Here is a 22085-nt window from a genome sequence, read left to right as displayed (position 1 = left end):
GGTAATGACATAGTGACTTCATAAAGTTGAAATTGAAAAGGCAAAAAGTAAGGAAAATAAAATGCTAGCTAATATGCTGACCAAGGGATAAGGGTGTGCATTTGAACTTTCTGGCAATGGAGCAAACGGAGGATAGAATCAGTGGTAGCAGCATTATAAACATACCTCTTTTCAGGAGATCAAAATTTCTATGACGGAAAGAATAAAAGAAAGTCTCCACTTGGAGCTTCATGGTGGTACTGAAAATTAAGCTGGGAAAATGGCAGGTATGGATGCTGACCTTCAGGCATAATCAGGCAGAAGCCCATAAATTCCAGCCCCATGGCGGCAGCTCTACATGGAAACAGACCTGTGTTATCTTACTAGACACCCTTCCCATGGCATAACATGATCTAAGGAAAGAATTTAGAGGTTTTAGATTGGCATCTGCTTCTAAATTCTGTTTTTATTTGTGAGATGTTCCCTTTGGGGACATTCTCTTTGTAAAATCAAATTTAAAGCACCCCCACACAACACACTGTGCTTGATTTAATAACGTCTGTTTGCTTTTATCATAAGTCTGTGTGATTCAATGTAGTATTTTATTATACTGGCATATATAATTCCGACTTATACTGTTTATTGTTAGACGTAATGCATGAATTTATCCCCCTTGAGGAGAGAACATGAATTTAAAAACAAATAGTGCCTGTAATATAATATGATGATTATGGTATCACAAGCAATAAATTTTTTATAAAACTCAAATTGAAGTTATCCTACCCTCTTTCTTCTTTGTGTATCTTTTAAGATTCATTGAAGGAACCATAAAGAGAACACTCTTAAAGTTTAATAATGAAGGCAGCTGGTTGTCATTACAATTTTGATATGCTCCAGGGTTCCTGGTATATTTCCACTTCCAAACAATATTTGGACCAGTCTAAATCCAAGTCTACACTGACTTCGAATTTATGATGTCTTTGAATTTATAAAGTAAGATCTCAACGATCATTGTCTTAGAGAGGTTACTGAAGTTAGATATGAATTTCTGTAGTGCCAGCTTTTTACTTATAGCTGTAAGATCTTATGTCAATTGCCTCCTGATAATTTATGTCAAAGAGACCACTGAGATATGCCACAGTAGATGTGAACGAACTTTGTAAAAATATGACATGAATTTCAGGTGTGACTCTGGGACTGGTGTACCTGTGCATACACATACACACAGCGTCTGAGGGTACTTCAGCATGTTTATTAGAAATGGGATGAATGATTCATTTATTGGAAGAGTCTGAAATTCATGCATATAGTCCTCTAAAATTTCATGAAAGATGTATATTATGAAAAATGCATGAATTTCCAAAAAAAAATTGTCCCACCACAAGCTATTATAAAATTCTGTTTTTCCACAAAATTGTTGTAGTACCCTTGTATATGTAACCATATTTTACACATCCGCACTCATACATTCACTTCTTTTCCATATAATTAGATACCTCCATCAAGAAAGAAAAATGTAAACAGAAATTTGTTCATGCCTTGTGATGTTCTTTTCTGCTTTATTTGAAAAGTAGAGGGGGGGAGGGGGCAGGAAGAGCTCTGTCACCTGCCAGCTCACTTCTCAAATGTCTGCAAAACTGAGGGCTATGCCACACCGAAGTTGGCCGTGAAGAGCTCAACCCAGGGCTCCCACATGAGTGGCCAGGGGCCAGGTACCTGAGCTGTCCACCATTGCACCCTGCCTTAGTAGGAAGGGATCAGCACACAACCAGAGCAGAGGAGCCATCATTGGACACCAGACACTCTGTCAGATGTGGGATGTGGGCCTCCCAAACCGTGACTTAACCACCTTACATTGTAACAACTGAAAGCAGATTCTACGGAAGAAGTGACAAAAGCAGTCCAACAGTATATTTATCTGTTTCTGGTTAACATAAAGAAAAGATTCTGGATATGAGCAGGCCCAAAAGGAATAATTTTATTAGCCTGAGTTTCACATTTCTTTCTTTTCCTTGTTCACTCTCAGTGGTTTTTCTCCCCCTGAACAGTGAACTGAATGAGTCATGTAATTGTCCTCAAAGATGCTCAGCTGCACCATCAAGACCATCATCTCGTGTTCAAAAACATGCCACCTGGATGTCCTGTCTCACCTCTTTTTTTTCTGTTTTAATTAGTGGTTGATTAATTCTACAGAAGTTAAATGAATCTCTCTAATTAAAAATCTTAGAGAATGACCCTCTAGTACAGGGTGAAGTCCACAGTGCAGACCTTGAAGCCTGGATCTTTTCCAGCCTCATCTCTCACTGCTGCCTACAGTGGACCCGGTGCTGCAGCCACCTGTGGGCCCTGCTACCATCCCCGCCCTGCCCTGCCCTGCCCTGCCCCACTGGGTGCTTCTAGCACCTTGTGTATTCTGTGCCAAGGCCCAGGATGCTCCTCTGTCCTCCTGCTGCTTCCTTTCTTCTGTCTAGAAGTCTCCACGTTTAAACTGCAAGTCAGATGCTTTTTGCCTGACAACTCAAAAAAAAAAAAAAAAAAATCCCTTCGTATCCACATAACAATTCGCACATGAAACTTCCTCTCAAAAGCCCAAGCGTGGAAATGATCGTGAGTATGGCAGTCAACAGTAGATGTATAGTGACAGAGAGTATCCGAGGATTGAACCTTGCAGCGCCTTCCCAGGCTGCCGAGTGCACCAATGGCCTGACTGCTCAGCCCCACCTGAGACAGGGCACCTCACCCCTCTGCATTTTGTCAGGGAAGCCTGGTTCAGCAATTAGCATTTACTCCTTTCCTTAAAACCTCTCTAGCTTCTAGTTGTTGAGAATAAGCCAAAAGGAATCTTGGGAAAAAAATCAGAAAATGTATGGATCGTGTCAGACTTGTTAAAAATTGATACAAAAGCAGGTTGAGGGCACTCAGATGATGGCATATAGAAATTAATTTTTCATTTATCCTCTAGGATGACAGCTATTTTAAATTTGCCAAATGTGACATATGTTTTCCTTCTTCCATAAATCAGTTCTCTCCTCTGGAATTTCCGATCTATTTATTGATCTGCATGGACCACTGTCCCTTACGTCTCTGCTTCATTAATCACAGAGTAATTTCCAGGAAAGGACGTCCAGCAAGATTATTCACTCCGACTATTCTAGACTTGTTGGCAGACAGTCATGCTTCATGATCAGGATAGGGGCCACCTTTCTCCATGGGCCAAACCTATGAAAAAAAAAAAAAAAAAAAACACTGGTAATGCCACCGATTTGCCCCAATGCCCAAAGGCAACCACCCTTTTCTAATGTTCACACGAGTACAGAATATAAAGGAAGATCTTTAAAGTAGGTCCTCAGTGTAGGTGCTAGAAAACTTCAGAGCACCAAACTTGACAGCATTCCAGTAAAGAGAGATAAGACCATGATCACTCAAGAGTTAGCATTCTACTCCAAGTCTAGGTGAAGACTGGATATGAATGGGAATTGCAAGTAGCCCAAAAGATACCACTGAATCTTTTCTACAGTACAAAATCTTCCACCTAAATTCTTCACATGATCAGAATGCTTGAAATTACACCAATTAGAGACCCATTGAGGAGAGGGTGGCTATTAGCCAAGTACACATTTGTCTAATCAGATTTAGCACACTGTTGTGCCTTAGCACTTAGCCACAGTCATTTATTTGTCTCTTAATGCAACCACTAATAGAAAAGGAGGCAGACAGAAATGAGTAAGCAAAGTTGGTTTTAGAAGGAATATGCAAAAAGCAGAGAAGGCTGGAATCAGGAATGCCTAAAACACAGTTTCGCAGCAGAGCCAGTACACTAGGAAATATGCAGAAGCTCATGGATAAGAAGGTCAAAGGACCAGACACATGCCTCAACTTCCTAATGCTGCCCAAGGCACAGGAGCCCCATGAGCAGTGCTGGAAACCTGGGACTAGAAGCCAAGCAGGGCCACAGTTCAGTGCCATCTCAGAGCAGTCGCCAAAGTGCTGAAATATTTCCATGGCCCCATATCTGAACTCACCGGGTCCAGATATACATTCGCTAATTCAGATCTGTTTAAGTTTCTAAAAGGCAGTACAATGCAGATAGTACATCCTTAGCCTCCCTCATGAGTGCCAACTCAGCACATATTTACCAGAATATTTTTGGATTCAGAACTAAAGGTAATAACAAAGGTTATGGGCCTGAATATCTACACTAGCTGATAAGCAGCCCAAAGTGGCTCCCACCACACTGAATACCCACCTTTTCAGCTCCAGATCACTAAATCTGTCCGCTTCCAGGAGCACGGATGGAAGCACATGATTGATTAGGCATTATCTTCAGAAGACATTCTGGGTACTATGGCAAACACTTGGCTTATAATCTGAAGGCTAAGGTCATTTTATCTCTGCCATGCTCTAGCTTGGACAGCCTGGGTAATCAAATTACCCTCTCTGACCCTCATCATGTTCATCTATAAAATGGAAATAGTAATGTCTCGTAGAGTACTTAAGAGGATTAAGTGAAGCATTTGGAATGAAAAGACTCTGTAGACAACAAACTGCCATTGAAATATAAGCTATGGCTTCTACCACTTCAATAGACACATGAACCAAAACTAGGTAGAAGTGCTTTATACATTATAAACTATGTGCAAAACCTGAAGATGTGTTTTTGTCAGCCTTCAAGCATGTTAGAGGAGCTGGATTTCCAGGTCCCATGGCCAATAGGATCCTACAGCCATCCTGGGCCATTTCTCATCTGCAGTCCTCTCTCCCTACTGTAACTGTCTTTTGGTTTAAAAGCACAGACAACAAAGATCCAGAATCTCTGCGAGGGCCCTGCCTTGAAAAGGATACACAGGTGATACAAGCTCTTCTTCCTTTGAGAGCGTCTCCTGCACCTGCCACAGACCATCAATAGCCCAGGGTACTCATAACATCCAACCACCAGCCTTGTCGTTCTGACTCTACCTCCTGAGACAGCCAAATTCTTTTCACCTTTCTGGGGCCTGGGATGCCAACTGAACAGCTAGAATGATGATGCCTACTTCACAGGCTCCTGGAAAGAAATCAATGAGAATGTATAGAAAATTCCCCCCACCCTGCCAACGTCATAGAGTGTGACTCAAAGGTGAAGTCCTTTATGTTTGACTTGGGAAACTATCTCAGTCACAGAAACTCTCAAAGAAAAAGAGCTGAATTGTCGAAGCTTGCTGGGGAAAACTAACCCCATCCTTAATCATACTGAGCTAAACAGGCTGCAGAACATCTTTTCCTGGGCAAAGTTCTCTTCCTTGGGCCTCTACAGACAATTACAAGGTACTGCAAGAATGTAATCTTTAGCCCACATGAGTTATTTCCTGTGTTCTTTTCTGGTTTGCCTCATTTTTAATTCTAGATTTTCCTCAATGTGTAGATTTGACAATTATGTGTGATGCTGAGCCTTGAAGATCTAATAGCATGGCATTGGATAGGATTGATGTGTGTGTGTTTAACTGCTAGCAACTGAACCCAAAGCAATGATTGAAACTGACTATTCCCGAGCTCTGCTCTGTACATGTGTACGAGTTTGAAAGGGTTGGCATTGAATCTCTGGGCCTTGTTGTGGAAGAGTTCTCACTCTAGTTGGCCAGACCCGCAGACTAGGATGGAATTCACGTGAGGCCCACTTTGCGGTGCATGCCTTTCAGGGTCATCCTGCATTTTCTTTTGTTTGTGTGACTGACTGCCTTTGTCAACTAATTATTAAAATAGGTGGGCTTTTTGCCAAAAAAAAAAAAAACCCTCATTGTAGAAACTACCTCAATATAAAGCATGGCAGTCTCAGAATGGTTTCATACCGAAGGCTGTATTGCAGTGATAAGTGGATTTTAGTTGGTTTCTCTCTTAATTTAAAATCCAACTATTTTTAAAGCCCTGCTAGAGTACAGCCTTTTCACAGATGTAGAGAAAGACATCTGCTGCCAGCAGCAGTAGCCCAAAATTAGAAACCAAGATTTATTTTTCCCCTTCTCCAGTGGAATTCCTGACTCACATAGTAATTGGACAAAGTCAACTTCACTATAAAACAGGGATTAAGCAATTTCTACCTTAATTTAAATCTGACATGTAGGATATTGCATATCATGATTTCAACTGTGAGTTAACCTCCAAAGATGATTCCAAGACACACAGGTTGAAAATCATGGCATATATAAACCCTATCCATCACAAATTATCTCCTAGTTAGGATTTAAAACTTTCTGCTTGATATCTTTCTAGTTTATAAGTTTCCTTCAAGGAGCAAATACACATTCCTTGTAATTATCTCTTTTTTTATAATAGCTTCAACTGATGGGCACACATATCAAGTATTATAGAACAGTGCTATACTAATATGCCTAGCTTTCAGTATTTAACCCAAACTTCCGATTATATGCAATAAGGTTTTGAATTATCTGCACCTGCAACTGGAGTTTAGGATTACCATCTCAATTATGTCGGATTTTCTTCTGCTTTGGAATTTCACTATTGCTTGTTTTAACATGTATCCAACAAAGACAAGGGCAATGGCATAGGGCATGTGCTTGGAAAAACAAATTAATGACTTGTGTTGTCTCTCCAGACCCAGGGGGCAGGCTCTCCTCGCTCTTCCCCCAGCCACACCATCAGCAGGCCCATCCCCATGCCCATCCGCTCGGCCTCCACCTGCTCAACCCCGACCCACACGCCTCAGGACTCTCTCACGGGGGTAGGGGGCGATGTACAAGAGGCGTTTGCACAAAGTAAGTGACTTTGTTTTTTCTTATGGTCTGCTTTGATGTGCAAATAAGTGACCCAGGTCTGTGGATTAGCAAGAACCTCAGAAGTCCCAGGGCAGCTCTGGGTACCCCGTGGCTTTCGTCACAGCCTCACCTCTCAGTCCAACACCCCTCCCCCACACCCACCTCTGCTCTTACTTCGCCATCTTGCCTTCTTTGCTCTGTTACTTTTTTAATAAATCTTTGCTCATCAAGGGACGGGAAAATAATTTAGCCAGTAACCCAGGAAACTTCATAAATATAACCACTTCAAAATTCTGAACAATCTCCTACTATCTTCCTTTTACATTAAAGAAAGTTCAACACTGAAATGAAACCATGCCAGTTCTTATAAAGACGGTCTTTAGTTATTTTTATTATTTCTTTCAGACATTTTCAAACTGTCAATAATGTGATTATTTGGTACACGGCTACAAAGTGTAATTAGCATTGTAACTGTATCTGTGTCTTCATCCCAGCTTCTAGTTAGTCTTTTTTAAATACAGAAGTAGTTACTCAGTTGTAGTTGGTAAAATATAATAGAGCTCCAGAAATTTTTATTCCTGTCTGTTTCCGATTTCCTGTTTGGATGTCCTCAGGAGTTGAATCATTGCCTCTGTGATACAGGGCTATAAGGTTAGGCCTCTGCAGTTAACAGAGGAATATAAAGTGGATGGAGACGTCAACCAGCCTTCTCCCACAGTACTACTATGCTGTGGAGGTGCCCCAAAACAAATGACTTGAAATTTTTTCCTTATCATTTTTTTAAAGTTTATTGATAGTTTAAAAAATCTTCCAAATATTCTCAGAGTGACCAGTCTCATTCCCCAGATGTCAACACTTTTAACAATCTGATCCTTCCCAACTGTGTGCTTGTATACATATTTAAGAATATGTTTCTAATCCTATACCCTTCTTTTTTGCACAAAGAAGATCAGGCATTGTAGCTTAGTCTTCTTTAAATTACAATAAATTGTGAACATCCTTCCAGGAACTCCAAATAAATCCAAGGAAATGAAATAAATGATTCTAAGTTGTAAAGCAAAGGGAAGCATAGAAAAAAGTCAAAAGATAAAAAAAAAATATTTAGGAAAAGGAGACTTGAGGAAAGCTTTTCCAGAACAGATGGCAGTCACATCTCACAATTTTCACAGTTTCAGTCATCCATAAACACGTGAAAAACAATAAGCAAAAGAAAGCTCCAAAGCATGAACGGGCCAAGAAAATAGAGAGAAAAATGCCCATTTCTGGTAAAAATGTACAAAGGTGTTCAACCTCACAAATAACTGCAGAAATACCCATTTCAATAAGTATTACCTTTTGCCTGACAGAGTTTTCAAAATGTTTTTTGCCATCCATAATCCAAAGACATCAATAGGGGAAACAGTCACTATTATCCAAAGAAATTACAGTATTGTAAAGCAGCTTGTGTTTTCTATTATGATAAATGATTTCAGCTAACTACCTTGATAACTTAAAATCTAACTGTGCTTATCATTTTAGTTACCACTTTCTGGGAAATGACAAAATGACATATGCCTGTAGGCAACCCCTAGTTCACAAAATATTCATGCTATACACGTTCTTGCTGTGTGCTGTAGGCACATCCATTTTTTAAGCAGGTATTTGGAATCATCAATCCTTTTATCTGCACCTGTTCCAATTCCATCTTGTTGCAGTCCCAAGCCAACCCACCAATACTCATCTAACACTTACTGTGCCTGAAACACATAATAATCTTCTTTTCTTTACTCTAAGCTAAATCTCAGCGTAGTCTACAGTTCCAGTGTCAGGTAGCTGACTTGCATCTGCCTGTGTCTTGGCAGCAAGAGCAATAGTGCTCACCGCTTGCCCTCCCTCGGAAAGTGCTCAGTGTAGAGTTCCCATTCCCAAGAATTAGCTGTGCAGGTAGTGAGAGCTCTGGGGCCCTGACAGGTGCTCAGCCTCCAGAGAGCGACCTCGGTGACCGCAGCACCTGGGAGGCACAACTCTCCCCCCTGCACCAGCCTTAGCACCTGTGTAAGTGATCCTTCAAAGAGATCACATGGGCCTGGGACCATTGCAGGCTGTGCTAGACTGCCTAGTCTTATAAATGGATTCCTTTCATGTTCAAAAACACCCCAAATTGGATAGCAAATTACACAGACATCTTTCTCTAACCATGTGGTCATCAACACAAAGAATTAGCAAACGTGAAAATTTGTGGGAAAGGAAAAGCTTTGAGTTGTTTAAAAAAATTATCATTTTTTTCTCTTCACTAAAGGTTCCAGAAGAAATTTAAGGAATGACTTGCTGGTAGCAGCAGATTCCATTACTAACACTATGTCCTCTCTTGTGAAGGAGCTGAATTCTGGTGAGTCTCTTGTCCCCCCGCTGTCCTTGCAGCAGGATGCAGAGGTGCTGAGGGCCTCTTTGGGTGATCTATATGTTGATTGTCAAATGCTAAAAATGTTTTTGTAAAGATCTGTGTAGACACTTGATAGAATGAATGTGCAAGGTATCTAAGACATCCCCATCCATTTCTTAAAGCAAAACCTAGTGAGGTGTTTATCCAGTAGGATTCTGCTTGTACTACTAACATTAGAGTAACTGTAAGAAATTACGCATTTTTTTTAATCTGGACTTTCACTTCTTAGAGCCTTTAGTCAAAATTAAGATAATTTAAAGATGCTGCTGTTATTTGTGTTAGAATTAACAGATAAGATGAATGTCACTAGTTACTGCATCATGTTTAATGGCACCCACCCACCCAATGCCACAACAAATGACAAGTACAAAATTAATTCTTGTTGGGGAAACCTCAAGTATTGTCAGCTTATACTTTTATAATTCTTTGAAATAGTAACTAATTGTAACATTTAGGCTTGTGGTTTCTGGCTGTTTATTTCTAACACATAAAAATTTCTCGTAACATTTCTTAGAGTCAAAAAGAAAATTCTTTATACCGAATGATTTTATACTAGCTCACATTAGTATCTGTTTTTATTTTGAATTAATAAACACTTATTTTACTTATGGATGATAACTGGCCAATGTTTTATGCAGGAAGGACAGGTGAATTTGTGTTAACCTTTGTTTCAGGTTGTTAAAAGACCTAACAAGCCATGCTTTCTTTCTTTTGATTATATTTACTAGAGGTGGGGAGTGAAACGGAGAGCAATGTGGATTCTGAGTTTTCCCGGACTCAATTTGAGGATCTGGTTCCTTCACCAACCTCTGAAAAGGCTTTTCTAGCACAGATCCATGCCCGAAAACCTGGGTACATTCATGGTGGAGCCACCACAAGCACCATGCGCAGTGACATGTGAGTCTCTCCCACTTGGGGGCACTTTCTCAGAGCAGAACAATCTACGCTGCTACAAGGAAGGATAGCAAAGTGAAAACATGATTGTTAGGGTCCTTGTTTTTGAACAGGATGATGCATTTTCCTTTTGTACCACAAGAAACAGGAAAGGCACTGCATGTAAATTTAACGTTATGATTCAAATTTCCAGTATGTTACTTAAACATGCTCAGTTCAGCAATAGCACTGCACTAGTTGCTCACAAAATATAAATGTTCCTCAACTTAACAACAGAGTTATGTTCTGAAATCTTAATTATAAATTAAAAATGCCACAAGTTGCAAATGCCCACAATATATGAGATAAACCCAGTGGACCAAACATCCTAGCTAAGCAACACAGCACACCAGAGTGTTGGTTATTTCCTCTTTGTAAGGCAGAACTGGACTCCAGGCATCAAAAAAAGAGGATTGGGATGCCCGGCACACTTACAACACCACATCCATATGGGCACCAGTTTGGAAACCCAGCTGCTTCGCTTCCAATCCAATCCAAGCTAATGCACCTTGGAAAACAGTGCAAGGTGGCTGTTTGGATTGCTACACCCACATGGGAAACCCAGACATTTCTGGCTCCTAGCTTTGGACCAGCCCAGCTCCAGCTGTTGTGGGCATTTGGGAAGTGAGCCAGTAAATACAAAACCTCCCCCTCTTTCTCACCTTTGAAATAAACAAATATTTAAAGCAAAAGAAAGAAATCAGTACTGAGAACAAAAAAAGCTGTGGAGCACAGCCTGGAAAAAAAAAGTTTTAAAAATGGGAAAATGAGCCACTGGAAGAATGAGGTTCAAGGAGTTGTAAGAACTATGAAGAAAAGGTGATGCAAAGCTGGGGAAGGGGCTGAATGAACACACACACACATTCAGAAGGGAGGTGTTGTTTAACATGAAAATTACTTTAGACTGGTCGATAAAAATATCCTGGATGTTTTAAAGACCCAAAGAAGAAACTAAGAAGAGGCCTTTCTGGTGTCTGGGCTCTCAATCCAAGACCAGGAATGATGGGAAATTATCAAGAGAGGCAATTTGAGACACAGCTGAGGCAGCAGAATCTAACTATTAGACCATCCCTGAAACTGGCCATGGGTTGCTGCTTCCACTTTACTTTGCAGGCTTGCCCCTTTCTCTATAATTTAGAATTGTTCAACTTGGTTGTTATACAAATGGTGAATTGATTGTTCCCTGTTTTTTTCTAATCCTGAATTCCAATATTATTAAAGCCACTTCAATCTGCTTTCCACATTACTCTGAGCAGCAACACCAGCTACCAACACATGACTTAGGAGTTGGGAAAGTGTTCCGAAGCTGCCTGGCCCCAAACTTCCAAAAATAACAACAACATGTCATTTAGCTATAAATAAACTTGAGCAATGACACACACGTACAAGTTGTAACCCAGAAACTTCTTGTCCATTCTTTTTAGTTGTATGTCCTGTTTAACCTTGCACTGTTTAGCCTGAGAGTATTTTGATCATATGATGATATAGCTAATGAATTTAACATGAAACATTTTGTATATTCGCAGAGGGGTATGTGAAGAAAGAACTCCATGCTAGTGAACAAAGTTATTCTTATATATTTACTTTAAAGTAGAATTGGATGGTTTAAATGGTTTATTTTTCAGATACTCAGCTAGGATCAATGCTTAAAGTCAAGAGTTAGAGGTGGCAGCACTATGCCTCCTGCATTGATGGCTGATATTGCAAGGTTTGATTCTATTAAAAGAAAAAAAATAAAGAATATGTGTCTTTAAATCTTATTTCACTAGAGGGCTCACTCTTCTTTATGAAAAGTGTTCCTGAATTTCATCGAAAACATTTTTTTTTCAAGTCCAGATTGGGAAATTGCATATCCCCTCTAAACAACTTATAGAACACTTTAAAGGATCAACTCATTCCTATAACCAGGAATGGGGAATGTCCCACCTATGCAATCATTTGGCCTCACCCTGCTAAGGCAATCACAGGTGGGACTCAAAATTCAATAAATCTATAGCAGGCTAATTTTTAAGCTGATAATTTATAATACTATTAATATCGAAATGGCTCTTGACAGAAGAAAAGTCCCCTATGCCTTCTGGTGTAAACTAGAAAAAGTGACCAACGATGCCCAGACCACTATAGGAAAGTCATGTATGAAAATACATTGATCATATTTCTCTTCAAGTTGCCAATATTTTGTAAGTTTTCCCTTTTATGTGTAAGAAGACAGAAACGTGCTTTGGAGGTGTGAGGTACGTAAACTCCAGCCAACATATGGACTCCCATTAGGTGTCCTTGTTAAGATTTGCTCCATAATGCTCCATTCCCAGGGTCACAGAAGATGGGGACACCTATGTGCAGGCCGAGGATGAGAGCTATGACAGCGACTCTGTCCGGCAGCTGGAGAATGAGCTCAAGATGGAAGAGTACCTGAAACAGAAGCTGCAGGATGAGGCCTACCAGGTACCAGGGCTCCAAGCCCACTCCACCCACCATTCAGCCCCGCCCCCTCCGTAGCTGGGTTGTTCACTCAGAAAATCTGTTCCTCCTCCTTCCCTTACGCCCACCCCTCCTGGAATATTGATTGCAGCCCTTAGTGACAAATTCAAGTTGGAGAACTGCATGTATGTGCTCAGTCAGGTGTAAGTAGACAATATTCAGATGTACGGCAGTATATGGACCCACTTGAGAAGTTCTTAGAGTATACCGTGTGCAAATACAGATCAATACAACTGGTAACTCATCCTAAAGGGGGTGCATTTTTCCCATGGAGATGGTTCTACTCCCTTGTTTGTCTTTCTGTTCCCATTCCCTGTCATCGGCAGGTGTTTGGTTGGGTTCTGGGAGCACGAGGTGTTTGCTTGTCTGATACCTGCTGTCTGCCAGCCCCACTAAGTTATATTTTCTGTCAGACTTTCTATAACATGGCCAAACAAGCTTTCTATACATCTTTAGGCTAGCAGTGGCCCTCTTTCACTCTTTTTATTAGTGAAGGAAAGAGAAGCAGCAAGAATCAACAGTTTTCTGCTTCCTGGATGTTTACAAATTAAGCCTTGGAATACTTTTCCCAAGCAGAAAATGTTAAGAGGGATACTAAAGGCCTCCATGCCACCCCCAACAATATCCAACAAAAGGGTTGCCTCTCAGAATGTTCCATTAGCCTTTCAGTTTAATAACCACGAAAACCATCTTTCTAATCATGCAAAAAAGGGGGGAGAGGAGAGAGGGTGACCATACTCAAATAGAGAGCCATGCTTCTGCATTACAGAAACAGTCATCTGATTGCAACCTCAAGGCCAGCACTCTTTCTTTGCGACTTCAATGGCTTACATGCAGAAGGAAAGCAGCCGGGAATGCAGATGCCAAGGGATGCTTGTAGAGGAACCCTGAGAGGCAGCTGCCTATGCAGATCTCATCTGGTTCTGCTACGTTGAGGGACAGACACGTAGCCAAATAAGCATTGTTCCGGCCTCTAGGCCTCCCTCTTTGAGCTCATATCAGTTCCAGATTTGAGTGACAATACTAACTGAAATACTAGAAATGTCTCTAACACGGAGGCAGCTTTCACATTTCATATAAGTATTAAGCTTTATATGAGTGCATTGAAGGGAGGTTCTATCAACAACTTAAGAGCCAATTAAGCTTTTGCCCATTACAGCAGATCTTAAACTCCTTCAGTCCCTCTGATTGCCGTACCCAGTGGCGTCAAGGGAAAAGGCAGGCAAAGGGCTGGGAGAACACCAGGCCTGCTGTGCTCGATCAAGACATATGCCTTGAGAATACTGAGGTGATTTTCCTGGAATGATCTGTGAGCCTTTGGTTGTTGGATTGATCAAAACTCTGCCTTCAATCGTTGGAGTGTCTCTTTCTCGGTCTCCCTCCCGCTCCCTCTCTGCCTTTGCGCATGGCTTCCAGCCAAATAATTTCACCAGCTTGACTGCATCACAGACTTGACATGTCACCTTTCTTGTTTGTGTCCTTTGTTACCCACAGGTCAGCTTGCAAGGTTGAATGCAATATCCTTTTATCACTCTCCTCTCAAGTAAGTACCCTGTTATTTAGAAGGAAACATGGACACTCTACACTGGATTCTGACAACTTGTAACCCAAATTCACAGTCACTCTCTTCAGTGTTTCCTTCTATGTGATAAAATAACTCCCTTCCCTGCTGATACCAAAGATTCGTCTGAGCTCATATATTCAAAATTCAGTAGAGACTCGACAGACGTTGATGGGAATTGGCTTTTCACTTCATTAACTAGGAAGTTTCGCACAAAAACTTCTGTAACACCAGAGTCCCAGAATGTTCTGTGGCTGTGAAGCTTAGGTGGCCACATTACCAACCCAGAGTAGATTCAGAGTTTGTAGCTTCTCTAGCACTTGAGAAAGTCAGCCCAAGTTTGCCTAGCATCTCAAGAGAGGGTTCACTCCTTAATCATGCTGTGCTTAGAAAAGACCCAAAGGAAGTACCTCAGGAAGGGAAAGCAAAACCACATATTTAAAAAATGAAAGAACCAAAACAGAGGAAACATTTTCAGAGTTTCTATTTTTATAATAGCTGATCTAAATCCATTGTGAAGTTCTACACTATATAAATTAGCTTAAAATATCATTTATGTGGCCTGTGATCCTATCCTAAGGATACACCTGAATATATGGGAAAAACTCAGCAATTTCGTAGTATAGAGAGAAACACACTGGCAGGATCATTTGAGTGGTGTGGTCTGAAACCTACACTCTGACATTGCTGAGTCCAGATACAGATTTCAAACAAAAAATCCTAGCCACAGAGCAAACTATTAAATCTGTATTAGCCTCAGTTCTCTCTGTATAGCCCAAAAATAGCTACCCCCTAGAGAAATGTACTCCCAGGAATATAGCTTTAAGGAGTTGCAATGTATTATGAGCATACACAGTGCTTTACAACCAAATCAGTACCTTGGAGCTGCTTCTAGCATTGTCTAAGTGTGTAAAAACTGTCATGACGATGGGCTTGCTCTCCCCACTGTTATCAATAAGGCTGGGACTGAGCAAAATGCACTATGCAATAGTTTCAAGCGCCTTGGGCTAGCTCATTTCATAAGTTCAGGTGGTTCTTCTGGCTCCAGCAAATATCTATTCAGCCATCTCCCATTACAGTACAAAGCTACTACATATCTATAGTCACCTGGCTGCCTGGCTCAAGGATTCGCCTCTACCTTAGTTATGTAATCTTTCCTGACCAGAGAAGGCCGTGATTCTACAGTACAATTGACCGTAAACTCAATCAACCTAGGTACTACTTTGAAAAAGTGTGAGTATATATATATATATATGTATGTGTATATATATATATATATATATATATATTTCATAAATGATGTTTCAGTACTTCAGAAAGTATCCTGGGGAAGAGGATTGATTTAAAAGCTAGTTTTATTTTGGCACCCAAATAAAAACAGAACAGATGCATAATTCTTCAGAATGCACACATATTCCCTGAGCTGTTGTGAGCACCCGCGTACATACCAGCTCCAACATTACTGTTGTCGTCACGTCTCAGTTCTCAGATTAAGCAAGTGAAAATCCTGGCAAATGGCCATGATGATACATACTTTACAAGCTATCGGGAAGGGTCTTATTGACTACACTCTCCTCTGTCTCCCTTGGATGTAAATGCGCTAAACCACCTGCTCTCCTGATTCATCATGACAAGAGAGAACAAATTCCCAGGAGAGTTTCTGAAAATACTCACTCCAGTTAGAACAGACCCAGTCCCCCAAGAGCAAACCTTTTTCCTTTAATAGCATCCTCTTTTCTTACTCCCAGCAAGTTGATCATTTTGTCCTGTGGGTTAAAAACATCAGCAGCTAGTTCTTAGAAAAATATTTTTTGAAAGCCTAATAAAATGTCCTTGACATAAACCCAGATAAACAAGTGGCATTTGGTTCTTCTTATACCTAAAAGTCAAAATTTTTCTGAAAGTTCTTCTGACATTTTAAAAATCTTTTGTTGCAAATTTAGAAGTGAAAAATTAAACATTTGCTGCATCCTGCCCTCTGCCTAACTAGCCTCCCAAAGGACTTTGAACATGTGGCTAACTCAATCTCTTGGGCAAAAATTAATTTAAGATCACTGCCAAAGCTAGTGACTTGTCATCTCTGTAGCTAGTTCTTCTAGTAAAATTTTTCTAGATGTATATAAGAAATAGAGTGGACATTATGAAAATATCCTTTATTTGTATTTCCAATCATGCTATGAGACCAGAAATTATTCTGAAGTGTGTGCATATCTTACCCAAGGTCCTGAAACCAACTGGTTTTGATGTCAGCCATACTCAAGACAGAGCCCTTCCTAGGTCACGGCACAATGGGGAATGCCAGCAGATTCATCCTCTGCTATAAAGGCCTTTACACCTATTTGGAATTATAGATGCATTTATTAACATACTAAAAAAGCAGGGAGAATCTGATATCTGATTTGTTGCTTTTCCAGTAGTCACTTAGGAAGCAACTGCACACACAGTAGTTAGTACTCAACGTAGAGTCCCTGTGGCCCACTCAGATTTGTCACTCTTCTATCCTCTGAGCTGTGGGACACCACTTTCCTTGACCCATCACTTCCTGACATCAGAAATTGAAGGATTTTTACCATTGAAAGTGAATTCTTTCAAAAATTATCATGGCAAAGTGTTGGTGACCTACTGGTCTCATCTTCTCATCCAAAGCACAGCACAAATCTTTTGTGTGTTACTGGGAAAGCTCCAGATGTCTGACTGTCATAGGAAGACAACACAGCATGTGTGTGTGTGTATGTGTGTGTGTTCACACGTGTGGACACATGTGTGCTGGGGAAAGGGGCGACCCTAAGCTTCATAACCATCATTTAGAAACAGTTTTCCACTTTTAAAAAATGACACATTCCTTATTCCCAGGCAAGCTATAGTCAGACAGATGATGAAAGTAACATGAAAACTGGTGCTGAAGGAGAGCGCTGCAGCCATACAGAGGAGGAAGACAGCAGCCTCGCCGAAGAGAGGAGCCACCATCCCCAGCAGCTCCCGACAAACCCCAGCCCGAACCATGTGTTCTGATGCCTGTAGTGCAGCTCACTTTTCTGTTCTGAGATTTGTAGTGCATAGGTGTGTGTTTTGAAAAGAAAAAAAAAAAGAGACTTCTGTTCAAAACTAATTTATCAGCTACATCTTTTGTAACATGTTTCATCTCTGGTTAAAACGAGCAAGCAGACGCAGGTTGAGGATCCATACTGCCGTTACACACGATGGCAGTATTAAGCATTTTAAACCTTTGCACATGATCTTGAACCTGTTCAGTTTACAATAACAATAATAATAATAATAATGCTGTTTTTAGCTAGACATTTGATTTCTGGATTCTTTGGGATTTTAGCAAAGCAGTTTATTATACACTACATTTATTTTTCCAGTAGCAATTGGGGGGCAGGGAAAAGTAAACAAACCCCTTGAAATTATTCACTAACCCAGAAGGATTTGATTCCTGAGTGCACGTTCTGAGCCTGGAAGCCAAGAGTCTTTGTCTCAATGGTCCATAATTGATTTCAAGTCTCAGTGAGCAGGGACTTGAACCAAACACTCCAGGAACGATCCATTCTTTGTGGCTTCTTTCCAACATGGGGTTGTTTTCTTTCAGCCATAGAATTTAGTGTAAATATTCTTTTTTCCACATAGAGGTCGTATTCAAAACAAAGGCAACATTCAAATGATTTAGAATCTAGTTTTTAAAATCAGCACAGATCTTCTTAAAAACAACTGTGAACTATGTTTTGAAATACTCATTACTAAAGCTGTTTATAAACCACAGGTGCCATAAGATCCCCAAACTGAAGTTACCTATGCTCTTCATGGTCTTGTTCCTCTTGTTTTAGCTTTAGGAAGCATGTCTTTCCCAGCACTGCGCATTCACAAGTTCCCCCACCAGGTTGTTTGGAGGCCTTCAGCTTTAAATGTACAGGCTTAAAGTGCGCTTGCAACCGTCTGCTCTCCTCTTATTTCTGAATGTTGATTGCCTTAGCTGGCCACATGGTGTTCTGCATGCAGCCTTCCGGGGTCCGTGAAAGGAGACAGGCTCTACCATGTTGAGTTGTGATTTTGCACAGAATTAAGAGCCGAAGTACAGAAGAACTGTCAAAAACAAGAGGATAGAAGACTCTTGGGGGTCCTTCATGAGGGCCTCCTTCAGGGAGGCTACACACCTCCCCTAGGGATTCTGGGGAGAATGAAAAGTCATCTGCTCGTTTTAAGATTTACATTTTAAAAAAAAAAAGGTTGTGACAGATTGGAAAACTACACTTAAATTAGCAGTTTCTCTGGAATCCCTGTTCCTCTCAGAAGAGAAAAATCAGTCCCCCAGGTGTGTTTTCCAGGACTGTAGCCATGCCTCCTGGGAATGTGTTAGAAATGCAGGTTCTTAGATGCCAACCCATACCTACTGGTTCAAAACATTTGGGGGTGGGTGGGGATCAGAAGTTCACGTTTGCATCAGCCCTTCAGATGACCCTGATGCACACCAAAGTTTGAGAACTACTACTCTAAATTGGTATCATAGATCTCTGAAAAGGCTTGATTCAGATAAGCAAGGAAGGTTCTGAGTCAACTCAGAGTTGTTGGCTGTTCAGTTTTGCTTCTAGGATTGGCAAAATCCTCCCGCCCCACATACCCAGTCCACAGCAGGTGGGTGCCTGGCTCAGAAGAGATATCCTGATGCCTTCTAGCTCCCTCTGCAGAGGGCCTTAAGGTGCTCATGTCTGCAACTGATCAGAAACCATCTCCTTGGCTGCCCTGAGGAACAAAATCCCTCTCCTGGGCATAGCGAAGTGCTTACTGGGCATTGGTAAGGAGCCCACTCTGCCCCTTGGTGTCTTTAATTATCCTTCCCTCCAGAGAACCCACCCAGCAAAGGTCCCTGAGCACAGGCTGACACCAAAGTGGCACAACTGCACAGTTCTCGGATTTATTTGCACAACTGGAGTGTATCTCAGATTTGTAGGTGTGTCTTACTGCTCATCTCCGCCGCCCATCCTCTGTGAAACCATACCTCTCTAGATGGAGCAGGTGGCCACTGGTGCCTCATACTCAGTACTGAAAATCACGACATCCCAGCTACCTACATTACTGTCAGCTCGAAATCATAGCCGGGTCATTCTTGAACTGAGAACTCAGACCATGCACGTGGTGCTGAGCCACTGCCTTGACTGAGCTGACATACCTTATTTCTTTGTGTATCGACATCAAAATGTTTGTCTAAGGTTGGAACAATTCTGCTGATAACCTTCCCCCTTGTCATAGATTTCATTGCCAACCAACTCTATCACACAGTTGTTGCTACCATCCTACAAAGCCATTGCAAGGACTCTGGAAGCTGCCACCAGTGAGAAATTTCTGACTAACCAGCCACCTTTTCTTTCTCTTAGCTCCACGTCAGCACTGAGACCAGACTCAAGCACCCCTGTCCTGTAACCGAGACAAAATGGCGTGTGTTGTTTTGGGTTTTTGTGTTTTTCGGTGGGTTTCTTTCCTTGGCTGTCCAAATTTACTTTTGGGGCCTGTTTTAAATGCAAACCCAGCAGGTTTCACCTGTCCTGTCCATTAGATACAACTATATTTTACAGAGGTTGTTTCTTTCTTGTTCCACAATTAATTACACACCCATCTCCATCAAAACTGATGGCCTATTAGCACGGATCTACCACAACCAGCCCTCCCCTTTTAGCACCATGTGAAAGGACCAGGGGGAGGATAAAATCTACTGTATGGGTTTCAGGAATCAGTTGTAGTTGGTCAGGAGGGAAGTTGGGGTAAGTTTGGTTGGTCAGAGGCAGATGTGCTTGGAGATTGTGAAAATGGATTCTCGGATGATCTGTTATAAGGCAGGGAAGGTTCATTTGTAAGTAGTAATGTAAACTGACTTGCATTAAGAGTGTGGCCTTTGTTGTGATATACTATGTATTTTCTTATATGCATGAGCCAAACTGTCGCATCATAATTTAGCACTGATGTCTTCTTTTATTTTGATCATCTTTGTCCACCCTGATTAGTTCTTGGCTGTGGACTGTAGATAGATCTTGTAAATACAGCAACCTCAGGTTGTTGCATTCACCTTGGTTCAGTTCCATGCAGGAGCCACAAACAAGAACTCCACTGTGTCCTCAGAAGAAAGGGCATTTTTACTTGTGAACCAAAAATAGAAAAAAATATCAGAAGCATTACATCCTGAAGCTAATTAAATGTATGTAAGACATTTTTAATTATGACTACTATAATTTGACACCATTTGAAATAACCAATTCAGACACACTAAAGATTTCACAATATTCATTGGTATTGTAACAAAACTACTATTGTATGGATTTTTTTGTATTGCTGTTAAGTATTGTTTTTTTGTGTGTATGTATGTATGTATGTGTGTGTGTGTTGGAACCTCCTGGGGACATGTTATATTTTGAAGTGATTAAACTATTTAATTGTGTGTCTATATTTTGGAATGGAATTATTTCTTCATTAAAAATGTTTTTAAAAACACTATATTCTGTGTGTTTTGTGGCTTGATTGCAGTGAATCTTCCCTAAAAGAACATAGTGTCAATCTATTAAAAAACAGGTAAGTATTCATAGTGTAAAACAGGACCTATTAATGGACTATTTTGCTACTGATAACGCAAAGCCCACCTTTTCCTATAAATATTTGATTGGCTTTGAATTTAAAAAAAAAAAAACCTTAAAGAATATATTCCAAAAGAAGTTACTTAGAGAGTCCAAATGAGTCACTTGATTAACATAACAAAAATACTCAGAAAATGCCAAGAAATGTGAAGTTCTGTGCCAGGAGCTAGGCACAAAGGTCTTGTAGACTCTCTAGTATGTCACATAATAATACTTGCTTTGAAGTTACTATTTATAGTGTCCTTTCATTTCAGCTTGAGGATGGGATAGGTTTACAGGTTGACAGATCAGTTGTGAACTTGCTCAGGTTTTATTTGAGAGTGTCTTAATTTCTCATTTTTTTTCCTTAGGTGGGAGCCAGGACTTGAACACAATCACTCTGTCATGGGACACAGGCATCTTAACTTCTAGGCCAACACTCCCCGCCCCTCTCATTTTTGAAGGTCAGTTTTCCAAGTACAGAATTCGGGGTTGATAAATTTTTGCTCATGCAGTATGCACATGGTTTCCAATGGGTTATCAATTGTTAGTTTTACCAAGGTTCCCTTTTACATGGCAGCTGTTTCTCTCTGGCTACTGGAGTTTTTGTCCTGTATTTGGACAGTTTAACTACAATGTGTTGAGACCTTAATCTCATTGAATTTTTCTCACATATGATTCATTGAGCTTCTGGTATAGATAAACAAATTCCAGGAATAATTGTGCAGGAATGTTGGTTAGGATGTCACCTCTGTCATCCAAGCAAAATAGATAAGGATAGTTCATAGTAAGAGTAGAATGAAGGTGGTAATATCACAAATCTCATTTGAAAGTAGAACCAACAGGTTGTATTGGGAAATTGGATGTGTGTAAAAGAAAAAGAGACCATAATCTGGGAGCTCAACCAACCAGGAAAAGGGAATATCAATGATGAAGAAGACTAAAAAGAGATGGCCTGGAGTAGGTGTTTAGCACAGTGGTTTAGATGTGGTTTGGGATGCCCACATCCCTCATCAGAGTGTCTGGGTTCAAGTCCAGCTTCCTGCCTTGGGATGTAGTTCAAATACTTGTATCCCTGGGATGCAGCTCAAATACTTGTATCCTGGCCACCTAAATGGTGGCTCAGGTCTGAGCAACATCCCAGACTGTTGCAGGCATTTGGAAAGTGAACCAGCAGATAAATGATCTGTTTGTCTGCTGTTTTTCTGCCTTCCAAATAAAATGAAAAACTTGGAAAGGACATTGAGAAAGAATGGCAAGAAACATAGGTATAAAGTCAGGAATTGTGTTGCACTAGAAACCATATGATGAAGGAATTTCAAGTGGGTGGCACAGTCCACTGTGTTAAATGCAGTTGGTAGGTC

The 22085-nt window shown here is 40.7% G+C and overlaps 1 protein-coding gene across 18 annotated transcripts in view; it reads left to right on the top strand.

Annotated features, from left to right (window-relative positions):
- DTNA (dystrobrevin alpha) overlaps nucleotides 1-20605 on the top strand; it is a 217264-nt gene extending 196659 nt beyond the window's left edge. For 12 of the 18 annotated variants that reach the window (XM_058677185.1, XM_058677181.1, XM_058677186.1 and 9 more), the window contains 5 exons: nucleotides 6569-6728; nucleotides 9007-9096; nucleotides 9879-10047; nucleotides 12396-12528; nucleotides 19495-20605. In XM_058677185.1, the coding sequence (XP_058533168.1) occupies nucleotides 6569-6728; nucleotides 9007-9096; nucleotides 9879-10047; nucleotides 12396-12528; nucleotides 19495-19635 (693 nt within the window). In that variant the 3' untranslated portion in view covers nucleotides 19636-20605. Of the gene's footprint in view, nucleotides 1-6568; nucleotides 6729-9006; nucleotides 9097-9878; nucleotides 10048-12395; nucleotides 12529-14058; nucleotides 14108-16978 lie in introns of all 18 variants that reach the window. The other 6 variants (XM_058677187.1, XM_058677196.1, XM_058677195.1 and 3 more) reach the window with 2 other exon arrangements.
- The last annotated feature ends 1480 nt before the right edge of the window (nucleotides 20606-22085 follow it).

This window comes from Ochotona princeps, chromosome 18, assembly GCF_030435755.1.
Source record: "Ochotona princeps isolate mOchPri1 chromosome 18, mOchPri1.hap1, whole genome shotgun sequence".
NCBI lineage: Eukaryota > Metazoa > Chordata > Mammalia > Lagomorpha > Ochotonidae > Ochotona > Ochotona princeps.
The sequence above is the reverse complement of the archived record's forward strand: the minus strand, read 5'-3'. Positions and strand labels throughout refer to the sequence as shown.